At 41.0% G+C, this 17217-nt stretch overlaps 1 protein-coding gene across 3 annotated transcripts in view; it reads right to left on the bottom strand.

Moving 5' to 3' along the window:
- Positions 1-483: 483 nt before the first annotated feature.
- mllt10 (MLLT10 histone lysine methyltransferase DOT1L cofactor) overlaps positions 484-17217 on the bottom strand; it is a 98405-nt gene continuing 81671 nt past the window's right edge. For 2 of the 3 annotated variants that reach the window (XM_007889734.2, XM_007889736.2), the window contains 7 exons: positions 13923-14077; positions 7994-8185; positions 7806-7894; positions 6906-7252; positions 2601-2703; positions 1794-1997; positions 484-1172 (listed from right to left, as the gene is read on the bottom strand). In XM_007889734.2, coding sequence (XP_007887925.1) covers positions 1128-1172; positions 1794-1997; positions 2601-2703; positions 6906-7252; positions 7806-7894; positions 7994-8185; positions 13923-14077 — 1135 coding nt within the window. In that variant the 3' untranslated portion in view covers positions 484-1127. The remainder of the gene's footprint in view (positions 1173-1793; positions 1998-2600; positions 2704-6905; positions 7253-7805; positions 7895-7993; positions 8186-13922; positions 14078-17217) is intronic. The other variant, XM_007889735.2, reaches the window with a different exon arrangement.

The following is a 17217-nucleotide window of genomic DNA, read 5'->3' as shown; positions in this document are numbered from 1 at the left end:
TAAAAATAAATTAATAAAACAATACTCTTCCAGTCAACTGCACAAATGCTAATTAGAAATATAACAAACCAAAATATTGATGTTTTATAGTTCAATTTTTCCCACAATTAATGAAACTCACAAAAGCATATTTACAGATAAGAGGTACAAACTGTGCAACATTCAACCTTGAGACAAATCACAATTCCAAACACTCTTCCAGATAGATACTTGGAAGGTGTTGGGTCTCTAGATTGTTTTTATTGAACACACTGTCTTGGCTAGGTATAGAGCTAGGAATTCCTTCCAAGGAGGAAGATGATGATGTGTTACTGGAAATTCCTGCTGCTGTGACAGAAATTGTGATAGAGTGCATACTCAGCTGTCCAGAGCCATTTCAGCACAAAGGACCTAGCAACAGGCACTTGGTTTAGGCTGACAGCCACCACATCTCTCAAAGGAATCCTTCCCAGTGGCAGACTAATCCATTTCTTCCACTTTATAGATTGATCTGGTCCCCAGCAGCCAAAAATCTCAGAAGCCTGCTGCACCACGACTGAATATCCATGCTAACAGTTGTCTTGGAAGCATACTACATTCACAGCAAAGGAACAAGGATACCATATAAACTGCATGCAATGCTCACCCCGGTAGATGCAAATTCCAAATTAATTTTTGTCACAAATTAAAGTTTATCACAACTGCGAAACCATAACCAATACTTACCATCCTTGTACAATTGAAATTTCTGTCATTCAAAGACTTAAATTTTTGCTTAAAAATTATATTATCGGCATTAAAAAAGTTCAAGAGACAAGCACAAAAACTGAATGGTTCAAACTTATTTGATTAATTTGAAAATAAATTCATTTCCTCAATGCTTGGTATCACGTCATGAACTAGTTTTATATTAGTGCAATCAAGTTAGAAGATGACAACACTAGTCAACCAAATAATCTCAATAGAATTGGAATGTCTTATGAAGAGTGCTCATTATTTGGGTTGTATTATTGTTCATACATGATGTCTACCAGTGAGTTTGCCAAAGTCCTTTAGCAACTTCTTCACACTAAGATTCATCCACTCTGCAGCTGGCAACACCGTTATGACAACGCTATAGACACATTCCGGAATCTAAAAGTCCTGTGTCAACTTTTTTCCTGTGTGCCAGGGCCACCTTTGTCATTAAGCCTCTGTGAATGAAAGGATAAGATAGAAAGTTATTCACTTCATAACCCAGATGAATTTAAATATCAATGTTTTATCTATTGACTGGTTTCCTGTACACTGTAAGTCGTATAATTACTTTAAAATACTTAAAAGTCAACAAAAAAAATTGATAGCTATCCAAATTAAAGTGCAAAAGAATGTTGTATATCTGCATACTGACTATATGTGTGTTGCCTCATGTGGTAGTGCGATGCTGGTACAAACATTTTTTTTAAAGTTACACCTTTGAGTATGGTTGTAGGATGTGATTTTCCCCCCCAACACAGAGTGACTGAATTAACAGCTCAGGGGGACTGGCACTGTAGCCAATTCGTATTTTGGGTGATGACCCATTTCCACACTGTTTCCATATCCACAATGGAGACAGTTCAATTAGTGTAGCAGGCTTGCTAGGTTGTCCATTAGCAGCTCCTGAGCTTGTCCATGCTTAGGGCTTAGGTATACACAGCAAAGTGAGCCAAGCATGCTGCATTATGTCATCTTAGAAATAAAATAACTTTGACAGCTGATTTTGACAGCTTTGAACATCAACTTGGAAAATAAAACCTTTCAGTATGAACTGATGTTGAGAAACAGAAACTTACTGCAACTTTTGGTGTGGTAGCTTCACTGTGAATGGCTATGTAAGGGTTAGGAGGAGCTGAATGAATTGGCTGAGCCTGGGTATTTGCCAGCAGGTTATTCAGAGGAATCTGTGCAGTTCCCGGGATTTGTAGCTGCTGTAGCTCATGCTGGTGTTGGTGGTGCTGTTGCTGCATCAACTGATAAAACAGAGCCTGATGCTGTTCCTGGATTTAATGACAAAAATGTAAATATGAATTACACATTAATGAGTTCTCAGAACTTACATCATAAGGCTCTCATAATTATATTAGTTATGAATGCAGTGGAAAATTAATAACAGGTGTTAGTAAGATGATAAACGATGGCCAAACACTTATGTCTTTTCTGAACACCTAGCTCAGGTGACAGTAATCTTGCCTCTCATTCAGAAGGTTGTGGGTTGAAGCACCATGTTGGCACTCTGAACTCTCATAGTCTAAGCTGATATTCCAATGCAGTACTGGGGGAGTGCTGCATTGTTGGAGGTGCTGTCCTTTAGATAGATCTAAACTGAGGTACCATCTATGCCTGTTCATGTAGATGTTAAAGAACCCTTGGCTCTACTCAAGAAGAAAAGGGAGTTTCTCCCAATGTCATCATAATCCCCCAAATAAAATTGCTCACTCACTTCATGGATGTTTGTGGTCAAATTGGCTGCCCCATTCCCCTACAGAATACAGTTACCACACATTATATTAAATCCTGTGAATTACTTTTGAGACATCCTTCTAATGTGAAAGTCACCATATCAAATGGAAGGAATATTATTAGCATAGCATTGATCTTACTGGGGTGAGCTGCTGAGCTGGTAATAATTGTTGAAGCTGTTGCTGTTGTTGGTGAAGTAAGAGTTGCCTTTGCTGTTCAGAAAGCAAGCCCAGTCCAGGAAGGCTACAAAGCAAACAGAAAAGATGCCAACATAATGCATATGAAACATCCACATTTCAATAAGTTAAATGTTCTGGTTCACAGGTTTTGTGGGTTTTCAAAACAGATTGAATGCAAGGATATTGAAAAAAGATCAGGGAAAAGGAAAACTAATACAACAACTTGCATACATAATAGCGATCTTCACGAAGGGTAGTGTCCTGGAGCACTCAATAATGGCGGAGTCTGACGCTAAGCCAGGGGGAGAGGGAGGTGATGGTAAGCACGAACAAAAAGGAAGGTCTTTAGTTAGGATTTGAAGGTGGAGGGGTAAGCCGGAGGGATTGAGGGAGAGTACCAGAGTTGCGGGGCTTAGTGGCTGAAGGCACTGCCACCGATGTTGGAATGGAGGGGACGAGGGACAAACAGGAAGCCAGCCGAGTGGAGGCAGCGGGTGGTAGAGTGAAGTGGGGGAAAGCAGATTGGATAGGTAGGGAGGTGCCAGGCTTGAAGGGATTTGAAAACGAGTGAGAGGATCTTGAAATCAATCCATTCGGTAATTGGGAGCCAGTGGAGTCTGGCAAGGACCGGTGTGAATGGGGGTACAATACAATGCAAATTTACATTTGTAAAGCGCCTTTCACATTGGAAGGATGTCCTAAGGTGCTGAACAGTCAGGGATTGGGCGGGTGGGGGGGTGGTTGGGATCAGAAGGTAGGGGGCTAGCCGAAGGCACGGTCGAAAAGGAGGGTCTTGAGGTGTGCCTTGAAGCAGGCAAGGGAAAGAGCAAGGCGAAGGGAATGTGGGATGGGGTTCCAGAGGGTGGGGACAGAGAGGCTGAAGGCCCGAGGCGGGGGACATGGAGCAGGCCAGAGTGTGCTAAGCGGAGGGTGTGGATAGGTTGATAAGGGGTGAGCAGGTCAGAGAGGTAGGAGGGGGCAAGGCAATGGAGGGCCTTGAAGGTGAAGATGAGAATTTTGAACTCGATCCTCTGAGGAATGGGGAGCCAGTGGAGCCAGACGAGGGTGGGTGTGATGGGGTCACGGAGCCTGGTGCAAGAGAGGACACAAGCTGCAGAGTTCTGGATGATCTTCAGGGTTTTGGCAGCCTGAGGGGTGAGGCAATGGAGGAGTTGGGCAATGTTGCAGAGATGGGGGAAGGCAGAGCAGGTCGTGGCACGGGTGTGGGGACAAAGGACAGTTGAGGGTCGAACAAAATGCCAAGGTTCCTGACTGGCTTGGTGAGGTGGAGTGTACATCCTTGGGTGCTGATGCTGCCAGTGCCTGGTGTGAAGGCGCTGGCATGAGCCAGTCAGGAGAGCCTCGGTCTTGCTGACGTTCAACTGAAGAAAGTTGGTTCTCATCCAGGATTATTATTATTATTATTATTGATGTTTGACCGGCAGTCTGTTAGGAGATCACTGGCCCTGGGATTGAGGGTGGAGGCAGAGAGATAGAGTTGGGTGTCATCCGCGTATATGTGGAGGTTGACCCCATGTCTGTGGATGATGTCACCAAGATGGAGAATGTAGAGGTTGAAGAGGAGAGGACTGAGGACAGAGCCCTGAGGAACACTGGGGGAAGGAAAAAAGCTGGTGATCGAACGCGACGCCTAAGTTGGGCACGGGGAGATTGAGGAGTTCAGGCCACAGGATAGAAGACGTTGACAGGCGCCAAAGAGTATAGCTTCTGTCTTGCCGACATTCAGCTGCAAAATAACATGGTAGAGCAGGTTTGATTTACCAAGTCAACTCTTGTTCCATTTTTTTTATAGGACTAGATTAATATATTTCAAGACTTTCACCCTGTGGGGTATAAGTTAGCAGTGTTCCTTAGGTTAAGGGTATAAATTAGCAGCGCTCCTTATGTGCCTTATAGCATGAAAGCCGCTACGCAAATGTTGTTAATGTTGTAAACTATCACCCACAATAGAAGTAGGAGCACCCCGTCAGGCAAGTGGTTTCTTCTCAGCATCCAGTACTCAGTATTGTTGGATCTGAGGCGGATGATTTGCAACTTTTAGGGTGTAGAAAGACCTCCGGTTTAGGGGGGGGGATTAATGTTTATTTTTCAGCTTTGATCTGCAAACTCCCTAGCTAAACATTTATGTTTTATAACCTCAGGCCCACCTGATCAGAAAGACGTCCCATTCAATGCCTTGGGATGTTCTCCCGACATGAAAGGTTCTATACAACTGTAATTTATTGTTGTTGTTGTTAAGAACACGGTTTTTGCCCTTCCTTGGCTGATCATGCTGCCAAATAAGAATTCACCTAGCCAGAATAACTTGAGGCCTCTTTACCGGCTGAAAATTGCATTNAAAAAATTGCACGTTTCGGATTTTAAAAATGGCAGTTTCTGGAGCTGCCGGGAGCACGGAGGGGTACACTGCCACCTGGTGGGTAATAGTTTACCCGGCATTACTTAACACCTCAAAATGTACTCCTCCAAAAGCAGAGCATTCTCGAGTTATACTTTTGGGGGTGCTGAAATCGTTACATTGTTAACATTATTTATTGAACAACAAATTACATTTATATACTGCCTTCATGGTCGGAAGGATACCCCAAGGCGTTGGACGGTCGAGGGTTTGCACCCAAGCTGAGGTTTGAAATCAAAGAGGTGGAAGGAAGGTATTGAGATGGGCCTCGAAGGAGACAGCAAAGGGGGTGAGGCAGAGGGATTCTGGGATGGAGTTCTAGAGGGTAAGGGCAGAAAAGCTGAAGGTGGGCAGGGTACATGGTGCAGGTTAGTGTCTACCGAGCGGAGGGGGCAGACACAGTGATCATTGGTTGCAGCGATAGGGAGGAGCAAGGCCGTGAAAGGCTTTAAAATGAGGACGATGATTTTAAACTTGAATTTGCAACTGTATAGGGCCCTGGTGAGACCACACCTGGAATACTGTGTGCAGTTTTGGTCTCCTTATTTAAGGAAGGACGTACTTGGCTTGGAGGGGGTGCAGCATAGATTTACTAGGTTAGTACCAGGGATGAAGGAGATGAGTTATGAGGATAGGCTGACCAATTTGGGCCTATATTCTCTAGAATATAGAAGAATTAGAGGGGATCGTATAGAAACCTATAAGATCATCAAAGGGCGTGATAGAGTAAATAGTGGGAGATTGTTTCCCCTGGTTGGAGAAACTAAAACCAGGGGTCACAACCTTAAAATCAGAGGCCAGCCCTTTTGCACTGAGTTGAGGAAGAACTTCTTCACTCAAAGGGTCGTGAATGTATGGAACTCACTACCCCAAAGGGCTGTTGCCACTCAGTGGTTGAACATATTCAAGACTGAGATAGATAGATTTCTTATTGCAAAACGGATTAAGGGATATGGGGATAAGGCAGGGTTAGGTTATTAGCTGGAGTTAGATTAGAAGATCAGCCATGATTGAATGGTGGGGCAGGCTCAAAGGGCCAAATGGCCTACTCTTGCTCCTACATGTTATGTTATGAATTTCTGGAGGATGGGGAGCCAGGCGAAGGTGGGGTCAGTTGACAGAGCTTGGTGTGGGAGAGGACACAAGCTGCGAGGTTCTGAATAATCTGCAGCTCGTGGAGGGAACAGTTTGGAAGAACATTGAGCAGAGTTACCGTAGTTGACTCTAGGCCTGATAAATGCATGAATGAGGGTCTCGGCGGCCTGACAGGAGAGGTAATGACGGAGTCAGGCAATGTTGCCGAGGTGGAGAAAGGCGTATCAGGTCATGGCACAGATGTGGGATTTAAAGGACAGTTGAGGGTAGATTAGAACACCAAGGGTCCGTTTTGGATCTGTGAGATGGAGACTGCATCCGTTAATAGTGATGCCGAGGTGAAGAGGTATTGACAGAAGCCATTTAACTGGAGAAAGTTAGCTTTCATCCAGGCCTTGATGTCCAACAGAGAATCTGCCAGGACATCAGTGGTCCTGGGGTCAAGGGTGGAGGCAGAGAGATAGAGTTGTGTGTCACCGGCATACATATGGAAATTAATTCCAGTATGACATCACTGAGCATGGAAATATTAAAGAAGGGATCAAGGACAGAGCAATCCTTAATAAATTCTGCAATAATTTTTTTCCAAACAAAGCTACAAAGAATGGGGGTGAATTCTGTGCAAGATGTTTAATCAATCAATGCCAAGAAACTCAAATACAAAAGAGCTGGAGATTCAAGAACACATAGTACTTTTGTTACCAGTAAAATGAAGTAATTTCAGAAACTAATGAAAGAAGTTTAAGCCTTACCTGTTTAAGCTTGTGGACAGTGGAAGAGTCAAATTAGGTGGTACAGCTGTATGCGATAGCGTGCTTGGGGTTATTGACTCAGATGTCTGGATAACTCCATTCAATGCACCTACAATTCCATTTACTGCCATCTGGTTTCCTGATAGGGTTCCCATTAACCCACCAACTGAAGACATTGTGGGGATTGTGGAAGTCACAGTCTGCAAACCACTAGCTAGTGCTCCAGTTACACTGTTGATCTTCTGAACTGCTATGAGGCCTGATCCCTGCTGAGCTGGACTTTGCCCAATTGGGGTTGGACTGGCAAGAGATGAACTGCTTGTACTTTGGCCACTTGAAGTTAACTCCTAAAATGAGAAAACTAATTTTATTAATTGATCATTAGAGTAAATTAGTGAGCAAAAGCTGCAACAACAACTTGCATTTATATGATAATAATAATTCTTGCATTTGATATATCGTGTCTTCAAGATGTCTCAAAAGCGCTTCACAGAATACACTGTAAAGTGGATTGCCTAAATATTTGGAGGGAAAAACGCGGCAGCAAATTGCTCACAGCAGTGTCCCACAAACAGTCGTGGACTGAAGTGACCAATTTATTATTATTTTTAAGGAATTGGTACCCATGGAAAAGCGATACGCCAATTAACTAGGAACCAGGTACCTACTTACTGCTTGGTAAACAGGGACGTGCTGGGAATCGAACCCAGGTCTCTCACTTGCGAGGCGAGCGCTCTAACCACTGAGCTACAGAACTCCATATAGTGATCTTCACGTGGGACAGTGTCTTGGAGCGCTAATGATTGTGAAATTGCATATAAAAAGCATTTCAAATACTACGACTATAAATTATTAAAGAAAACTGAATATACTAATTCAGAGTTAGTAACTAGTTATCACCTGGCTGGGTACTGGAAGTGAACTTTCTGGTAGAAAGCTGTTGCTCAGATGGGAGCCTTTATTGCTGTGCAAAGAAGCTGGGTTGGGAACTGTAAGAAATTATTATAATGCGTTACATCACAGATCGTGAACAAAACAGCGTCCAATCAATTTAATATAGAACAACACTGAAAGCTTACTTCACTTACCAGCTTGTGAAGAAAATGTGTGCATTTGAGCTGCTGGGCTGACAGTTGAACTCGTGACAGGAAAGGGCACTGAAAGCTGAGCATTTAGCAGTTGGAGACGTTCCTTCTTAGCTGTCAAGTTCTTAATCTGTTCCTCTAGCCGTCGATTTTCAACCTGAAGCTGATGCAGTGATTTCAACATTCCCATAACTGCTTAGAACAAAAAACAATAAATTCCAAATTTGAATAGTCTCAGTAACTAAAAGAAAATAAACCTCACATTACACACATTCAAAAAAATATGGAAGGGGAGAGAGAGAAACCAGACTGATTTCTTATTTTAACTTTGCATTTAAATAGGTTTGAGATTTGTTTTATCTGCATATTTGAGCTGTTTTAATGAAGCAAACACAGGCCTGGCACTCTCTATTATCAGTTATTACACCCCACACCTCTGAAGTTTTCTGCCTCTATCCCTCCACCTCTCCCCCTCTCTATCTTCAAATCCCACCTTAAACCCCATCTCTCGACCGTGCCTATGATCACCTCCCTCCCCAGCTCAGCATCCAAACCTGATCTGAGACGTAATAATAATAATAATCCTTGCATTTGATATAGCGCTTTTCACGTCAGGAGGACGTCCCAAAGCGCTTCACAGAACACACTGCAAGTGAATTGACTGTATATTTGTGGGCGAACGCGGCAGCCAATTGCGCACAGCAATGTCCCACAAACAGTCGTAGATTGAAAATGACCAATTTATTATTGTTTTTGTTTTTTGGAGGGATTATTATTAGGCTGTGTGTGGAGTAAGGAAACTTGCCCAAGGTTTCGCCCTCTGCCTGGAATTGAACTCAGGTCTCTCGCTTGCAAAGCGAGTGCTCTAACCACTGAGCTACAGGACTCCACAAGTCCACATGTAATTCTACATGAAAGGCACTATATAAAAACAACTTGTAATTCTGCTGCTTATGAGGAACCCAAAATACAGAGCATTCAAATACAAATAAGATTTTTCACGTGTGGAATTCGGATATCTCTTGTGGTATCAAATGCCATACCTCAAACATCGAATATTTTCTGAAGTGGGTAAATCTATCCAATTTGTAGTAAAAAATTGTTCTGTGCAATTTTTTTCACATCTCCCTAAGTATCCGTAGAAACCTGGAGTACTAAAAACCCCATAGCTTTTATTCCACTTGGAGCACTCCAAAAATATAAACAGTTTTTTTAAAAAAGAGAAAACGTCAGTGGAGAGGGACAGAAAGTAATGGCCAAATAACAAACTGATCAGTTTAGTCAGTTAATTTTTAATGTCATATCAACAGATTATTTGGATTCCAATTGATCAGGTCAATAAATTTACTGACTGGTGCGCAACTGGAAAACAACAGGAAGGCCCCATCTCAAGCCTCAGTCTGTATGGAGTTGGATCTCAGCCAGAGGAATGATACAGATACTGCAATTAGCCTCAACGCCTCTTGACTAAGGAAGGAAATGAAAGGGGGAGAAAAATCAATTTTAAAGTGGAAGAATTTTTGATGTCAAAATTTAGTTCAGTCAACCTAAAAAACACTGACCCTCCTTGAGGAAAGCATGACCAAATTATTGCGTTGCAACCACTAGACAAATCATGTCTTTTCGCCCACAAAATAAATATATAGTCAATTCACTTTACAATATATTCTGTGAAGCGCTTTGAGACGTCTCAACGACGTGATAAGATGATATATCAAATGGAAGGATTATTGTTAATATTATTTTTATTATAATAAGAGCTGGCTTTCTTGTACTGGGATCTAAATACAATTTTAGAGAGATCAGCTATCCCACAAAATTATATGGTTAGATACTTGCAATCTGCTTTTAAAACATAAAAACATTGTGTTTTACTATTTGAGATTAAAGTAGCCATCATGATCAGGCCAAACATACAAAACTAAATATAATAATCCTTACATTTGATATAGAGCCTTAATCACATCTTCAAGACATCTCAAGGTGCTTCATTTAATAAACATACTGTAAAGTGAATGGATTGTATATTTTATGGGTGAAACTATACTCACGGATTTGGATCTTGAGCAAGGAAACCACCAAGGATTGCTTACTCCAACAAGGATTCCTAACAACTGAAGAGAATCCATGTTGTCTCCTGACTGAAATAGGTATAAGATTTGGAACTCTTTCCCTCAAGGGCTGTGGATGCTGGATCCATTCAAATTTTCAAGACTGGGGTGGATAGATTTTTGTTAGGTAAGGGTATCAAGGGATATGGAGCAAGGGTGGGTATTTGGAGTTAAGGTACAGATCAGCCATGATCTAATAGAATGGCGGAACAGGCTAGAGTAGAAGCGAAACGTTGGGGGAAGTTTCTTTACTCCACACGGCTCTGTTTACCGAGCAGTAAGTAGGAACCTGATTGTTAGTTGATTGGCGGATCATTTTTCTGGGGGTAATAATCCCTTCAAAAAAAGTCACTCAATCCACAATTGTGGGACACTGCTGTGCGCAATTGGCTGCCGTGTATCACCCACAAAATAGACAGTCAATTCACTTTACAGTAGATTCTGTGAAGCGCTTTGAGATGTCTTGAAGACGTCATAAGGAGCTATATCAAGTGCAAGGATTATTATTATTATTATAGAGGGGCTGAATGGCCTACTCCTGTTCTTATGTTACTATAAATTGTCAGTTTTTTTAATGTTTGCACCTAATGTTTATTGGAAAACAAATTGGAATCTTTTCCTAGTTGTGCCGTCCATTTTATTATTTATTTAAACTGATTTAATTTAGAAAGCAATATAACATTTATATTAACTATCAGACAATATATGGAGTGTTTACTTTATGAGTTTACTTAAATTATTCAATGCTTTACTTATTCAAAAGACTGGAGTCCTAATGGAAAATTACAATGAATGCAGAAATGTTTAGAATTAAATATTAATTTTATTTATGTCATATCCTGTCATCCTGTCGATGTATTCATTTATAAAGATTTACAAACACTGATTTAAGTATATATGTGGGCAGAAAAGATATTGAACCCAGGATCAATTAATGGGGATTTATTCCAATTTTCAAATTTAGGAAAATAAGTAATTCATAAATAAAATCACTGAAACAGTTGTTTTCAAATCCCCTATTGAATGGAAACTATTCGATAAAAGTTGAAATGTTCTGAATGTAACCTTTTTTATATGAATAAAATCTATAGCTCTCAGAATAGATGCATCAAATTACATTTCTTGCTGTAATTTATTTGCCACAGTAATTCAGATTTTTATAACAACTTGCATTTATATCACATCACATTGTACTGTAATCACAGATTGCATTAATAATAAAAAAATTCTCACTACAATAAGTGCTGGAGCCTGAAGTTGAGTAAAATCCTTTAAACTCTTCGGTTCTGACACATGTTCCTATCACTGTCACACTGCTCTTCCAGTCCCTATTTGGAATACTCGATAGACTGCTTTTTGTCTAAGTCTGCATAGAAGTTTTTGGGGGGAATTAAAAAAAAAGGAAATTGAGTTTCAGGTTTCCGTAATTCAAGTTTCAGCACTTCTATCCTGAAATACCGAGAGACAATGTCCCTGTATGCTAAGGACATCCGTCTGTGAATGTCACAGATGAGGGACCAGCATGATTTACAAAATAGCTGATCTTGTACAAAATCTAGTGTTTTGGAAGATGTTAGGCGTGAGATGGGGTTAGTTCCTATGGTATGTAATCAACATAGAGATGTAAATAATACAACAAAATTACATTTGTATAGTGCCTTTCATGTCAGGAGCTAGCCATAGCAAAAAAGCACTGCTGATCCATAAAGATATTTTGTCTATTAAGCCAGTTTTCTACCAATGTCAACTTTATTGTATGTTGCCAGGGGTTGTGTGGTCAAATCAAATCTGAAGAGGGTTAGGGCCTGCCTGGTCGTGGTATATGTTATACAGAAGAAGTAATAATATTTACACAAGTCTTGCATCCTGGTGTTGCCAGGAAGCACAGATGAAAACCATTGATTTGAACACCATTTCAAATCATATGGATATAAATTGAAGACTCAATCACTTCTCAAAACTTCACACAAAACCACATTTCAGGAAAAGAAACCTTTCAAAATCTTATTACATTGCTAATCAAAGACAATTTCATCTCCTTATCACAACAACAACAAAATCACATTTGTATGGTGCCATTCATGTCATGAGGACATCCCAAGGTGATGGACAGTCAGGGATCCGCATCCGAGCTGGTGGTTGACATTAGGAGACTTGGAGGACAAGGGGAGGAGGGTGTTTGAAGTCACGGTCAAAGAGGAGAGTCTTGAGACAGGTCTTGAAAGCAAGGGAGGGGGTGAGGCGGAGGGACTGTGGGATGAAGAGGGTGGGGTATAGAGGCCGATGGTGGGGTGGGCAGAGTGGTGGATGTGAAGCAGGCTGGAGCCCACTGAGCGAAGGTAGCGGACAGGTCGGTATGGGTTTAGGAGGTCACAGAGGTAAAGAGGAACAAGGCTGTGAAGGGCTTTAAAAATGAGGACCAAAATCATGATCTATATCCACTGAGTAATGGGCAGCTGGGGGTGATAGGATTGTGGACCCTGATGCAGGAGAGGATACAGGCTGCAGAGTTTTGGATGATCTGCAGCCTGCGGAGGGAGGAGTTGGGGAGGCCGACAAGTTTGTGTAGTCGAGTCTGGACGTGATGAATGCATGCATGAGGATCTCGGCGGTGTGGAGTGAGAGAAGGTGGCAAACCAGGCAATGTTATGGAGATGGAAAAAGGTGGAGCAGGTCATGACATAGATGAAGGGCAGTTGAGAATAACAATTCATTGGCCATCAATGATAAGAAGGAACAATTTTGAATGCATTTCAGAACATGACTACAATATATAGCTTGCAGGGAGGTAGGCATTGCAATTTAAATAGACTTAAGTACTTCTCCTTCAAGTTCGATGGAATATACATATTGAAATTTATGAATGAAGAGGAAGTAATTGACAATTTCCCAAGACATCTATTAAAGATTCAGGATTCACATCAGTTGGTGTTTAGCATTTGTTTTGGCCATCAGGATCCATTGTCAATTTCTGACTGTAATCTTGGTGGGAGGTAAGCAGGGCCTTCTTGGAGCTGTGCTGACTCCAAGGCAACATGTTTGGCAACAGAATATTGGAATCAAGTCAATCCTCTGTGGCAGTCTCGTAGCTAGGTCCCAAACCTGATGGGACCGCAGTACTCTAGGGCACTGCTGGTGACAGAACAAACAGCCTCATTGGTAGGACTTGGAAGTGCAGACCAGTTACTGAAGCCAGGGATTCTTCCCACTCAGCTTCTCATAACCCTATAAAACAAAGCCCTAATGGATACGATGGACCGAGCTGGACAAGTAGTACTTGACAATGCATCTAAACCACTGGCTAATTTAAGACTGCAAAAACAGATTCATGAAATGAGCTCTCATCTAAGATGGCATCCTAGAGTTATATTCAGTGCTTTTGAGCAAAAATTGACATTCTGAGATGCATCTGGCACATATCTGTAATACATTTCAAAGAAAGCTCCTGTTCAAATCCACTGCTGGTGGTCACCACCCGACACATTTACGACAACACTTTTTTTTTAAAAAATTAGATAAAATCTTGACTTTGGATAATAAGTACACAATGTTGGAAAAATATTTGCATGTGGAGGGAGGAGTTGGGGGAGCCGACAAGCAGGGAGTTTGTGTAGTTGAGCCTGGATGTGGTGAATGCATGGATGAGGATAATTTCTCAATCAACACAGGGAAGAACTAGAAAGCAACCTAGAGAAACAACTTTAAGACCACACTTTTATGAGCCTTCCAGTCAATCAACCGGATTTATTTCTGAAGGTATGGACAACATTGTACTACCAAGTGACTATGCATAAAAGGTTGGCAAACATCTTGTTACGTACCATCTCCAGGAGTGCCCTGTTCCACCAGAAACTGCTGTCCTTCACTCCACTGCCTCTCCAATAGCTGTTCTATGCTGGATGCAACTGGTGGTAGATTTTCTAAGATATTGTTGCTCGAGGGATCATAGCGAATTTGTAAGCCACCTGCAGGAGATCTGTTCAAAGGTTTGGATGTTCACATTAAGGTAGGAGAAAAACTACAAATAATAGTCTATATATTTCTTGTAGAATGGTTTTGTTGTAATAGGCTAGGCACACCTTAAATAGTGTCAGATAGTGGCAGAAGAGTAAATAAATATGACAAACAATTAAAAAAACACAATAAAACTGTTCTGTCAGTATTTCAGGCTCAGTGGGGAAAATGTAGTTAAGAATGACCATCCTGCTACAACTTGGCACATTTTCACTGTGCCTGACCTTGGCAAAATGTGCAGTTCTGCAGGTCTGAGGCTCACTAGCTTTAAGAATTTTTTTTGGAATGCTTATAAAAACTATTCAGTTGTTTTACAATTTGTATTTTGAGTAAAGTTAAGCAAAACAGTCCCTGTAGATAAACAATTCTTTCTTATCTAGAATAAATGATTAGGAGGAGCTCCAGTGACCCAGCATTTGCATCAAGTAGTAGCAACTCATGAGCTCGGTAGATAACACCCAACAAACTGAATTACTGATCCCAGTGGAGCCATCAGGAAAAACACCAAAGACTCAAGTGCTTCTCAAAAAAGAGAGAGGATGTGAAAGGGAACCTTGACCCTGGATTGTAGTCAGAATCCTCTTATTTGCCAGTTACATAGAAAAGATCACTGATCGAAATTGTCAACAGCTGGAAACGTCCATGAAAAATAAAATGTGTCAAAAGGATAATTATTCTTAATAATAATCCTTGCATTTGATATAGTGCCTTTATCACGTCTTTGAGACTTCTCAAAGCTCTTCACAGAATATAATGTAAAGTGAATTGACTATATTTTGTGGGTGAAACTTTACTTCTTAACAAAATAAAAAAAAGGAACAAAATGGTACCTTAATTACTATAGATAGAGTTTCTCATTCTTTGAAAATAGAATCTGATATTATCGTATGGGGAAATCATCTGGGAGACTAATCAGTTAAGAAACTTTCACCCTCAGGGGTTGAGTGATCTTTCCCCATTTTGCTAATGAATAGCCACATTCTGATGCAAGTCTTCATTTCTATTCTACTGAGGACAGACAGGCAAACAGAGGTCATTATCTCATCTGTAAGATTGGGATTTTACAAAGATGTAAAACGAATGTACAGTACGGAAACAGGCAACTCACCCCAACTAGTCCATGTCAGTGTTTAACCACAAGTGCCCACTCATTCATTACTCTCTTATATTCTCCTTTCCCTCATGTGAAGATATAACAATGCAGTAAGGCACTTATGTATCAGCCTAGACTATGAATTTATCTGGACATCTGTGGTTTGGTCAGGAAGAGACCACCTGAGGTAAGGGCTCATAGGAAGGTTGTGGTGTTGCACAAGTTTGCAAATATCACATGATCACAGGAAACTCACACTGCTTTCACCGTACACTGGAAGAAAATGCTTACTCTGATTTGAGTTCCTCTTGTTGCCCTCCTTGAAGACCAAGATCTATAAGAATTGAAAATGGCTCACCAAGCCTACTCCACTTGATAAAGGGGTGAGATAATGTTGTCTATGGTCACCCAATCTACTTGATATAATCAACAATGTGTTAGCAGGATATAAAGAGGAATCATGGGGGATACTCTTGGTATTTCTGATGAGATTAAGGCAATCTTTTTTGCCAGTAATGCTGCATCAATGGTACCCATTGGGAGATCTCATGCACAGCATGCATCTTGGATGATACTCACCATCTTGTATGGACTAACATACTCGAGTGGAATTAACTGTCAGTGATAGATTACCATTTTAAAAAGTCCACAGTGGACTTAAGGGTTAGGGAAATGCTTCACTGAATTGAAGCCAGGAGTATATCAAGAGGTTCTAGACGCAGAGAACTCTGGTGTGATCAGGAATCCACTTGATGATTCAGCCAAAACACTGAACTCACATCCAGAGTATTATACAGGTTTCAAAAATGGAAGAGTGATGGTCTAAAACAAGTGAATGATGATGGAAGGTGTCAGTGTAGATGTGATGCTCAACACAAATATTAATGATTACAGCAATGAGCTGCACCCAGAACAATGAGAATGGCCAATGTGTTAGGTCTGCCCAACAAAGGTTTCTCTCAAGATTCAAGACCCCTAGTCCTAAGGTATTTGATGTAGTGTCTCACCATGTCATTGAGATATCTCATAAGATACAAGCAATGCACAGTCTATCACTGCCACGCACCTACACGGGATTTCTTCTTCACAATTCAAGGGATGGACAGAAAATACTAACGTTGCTAACTGAAAAGCAAAGTTGTCAAACAGCAATTGAACTTTTTCTGTAGGTTATGAGACAAGTTTTAGTCTAAGTAAGCTGTTCATGAGAAAACATCAAAGGCGTATTTATCTTAGAACAGGGCTATTAAAGAGATTTGTGGAAGGAGGAGAATAAGAGAAAAGAGATCATAGGGGTACAATTTAAATAAACTTAAAAGTGATTTTTCCACGTTAGATTAAAACAATTCCTTGAAGGCATAAACAAATGAGAAATAATGCAAATTAATCGAATATTAAGAAATTGTCAATTAACTCTTAAAATTAAGCTTTCCAAAAAGATTTATACACTATCAGATTACAGTATACATAAACACAGAAAGAAGATTAAATATTTATGATCACTTTCCTATGGCTCAGTTGGAAAATATAGTACAGTAAACCCTGACATATCATTACTCCAAGGGAAAAGAGCTCAGTGATTCTATACTCAGGGTGATTTGCCTTGATTATTCCCATCTCCCTCTCAACCACCATGTCCCACATGAAGCCCATCACCTGCTGCCTCGACCCCTTCCCCACCCAGATGCTAGTCACCCAACTGCCCCTTCTCTTCCCACCGCTGTCCGACAGTCAACCAGTCGCTCTCCTCAGGTTCTGTTCATCTCCCCCTTAAAACCGCTGTCATCAATCCCCTCCTCAAAAGACCCAACCTTGACCTCTTCCTTCAACAACAATCCTTGAATTTGATATAGCTCCTTATCACATCTTCCAGATGACTCAAAGCACTTCACAATACACTGCAACACGAAAGGCAAATGTAAATTTCTACTCCTAGAGATTCTTGCCACAACAGTCAAAACAGCATATTATGCGACTGGCTAAAGGCGACCTTTTCTTGTGGTACCAGG

The sequence above is a fragment of the Callorhinchus milii genome, unplaced genomic scaffold (assembly GCF_018977255.1).
Source record: "Callorhinchus milii isolate IMCB2004 unplaced genomic scaffold, IMCB_Cmil_1.0 Scaffold2, whole genome shotgun sequence".
Lineage (NCBI taxonomy): Eukaryota > Metazoa > Chordata > Chondrichthyes > Chimaeriformes > Callorhinchidae > Callorhinchus > Callorhinchus milii.
This window is presented reverse-complemented; position numbering and strand designations above follow the sequence as displayed.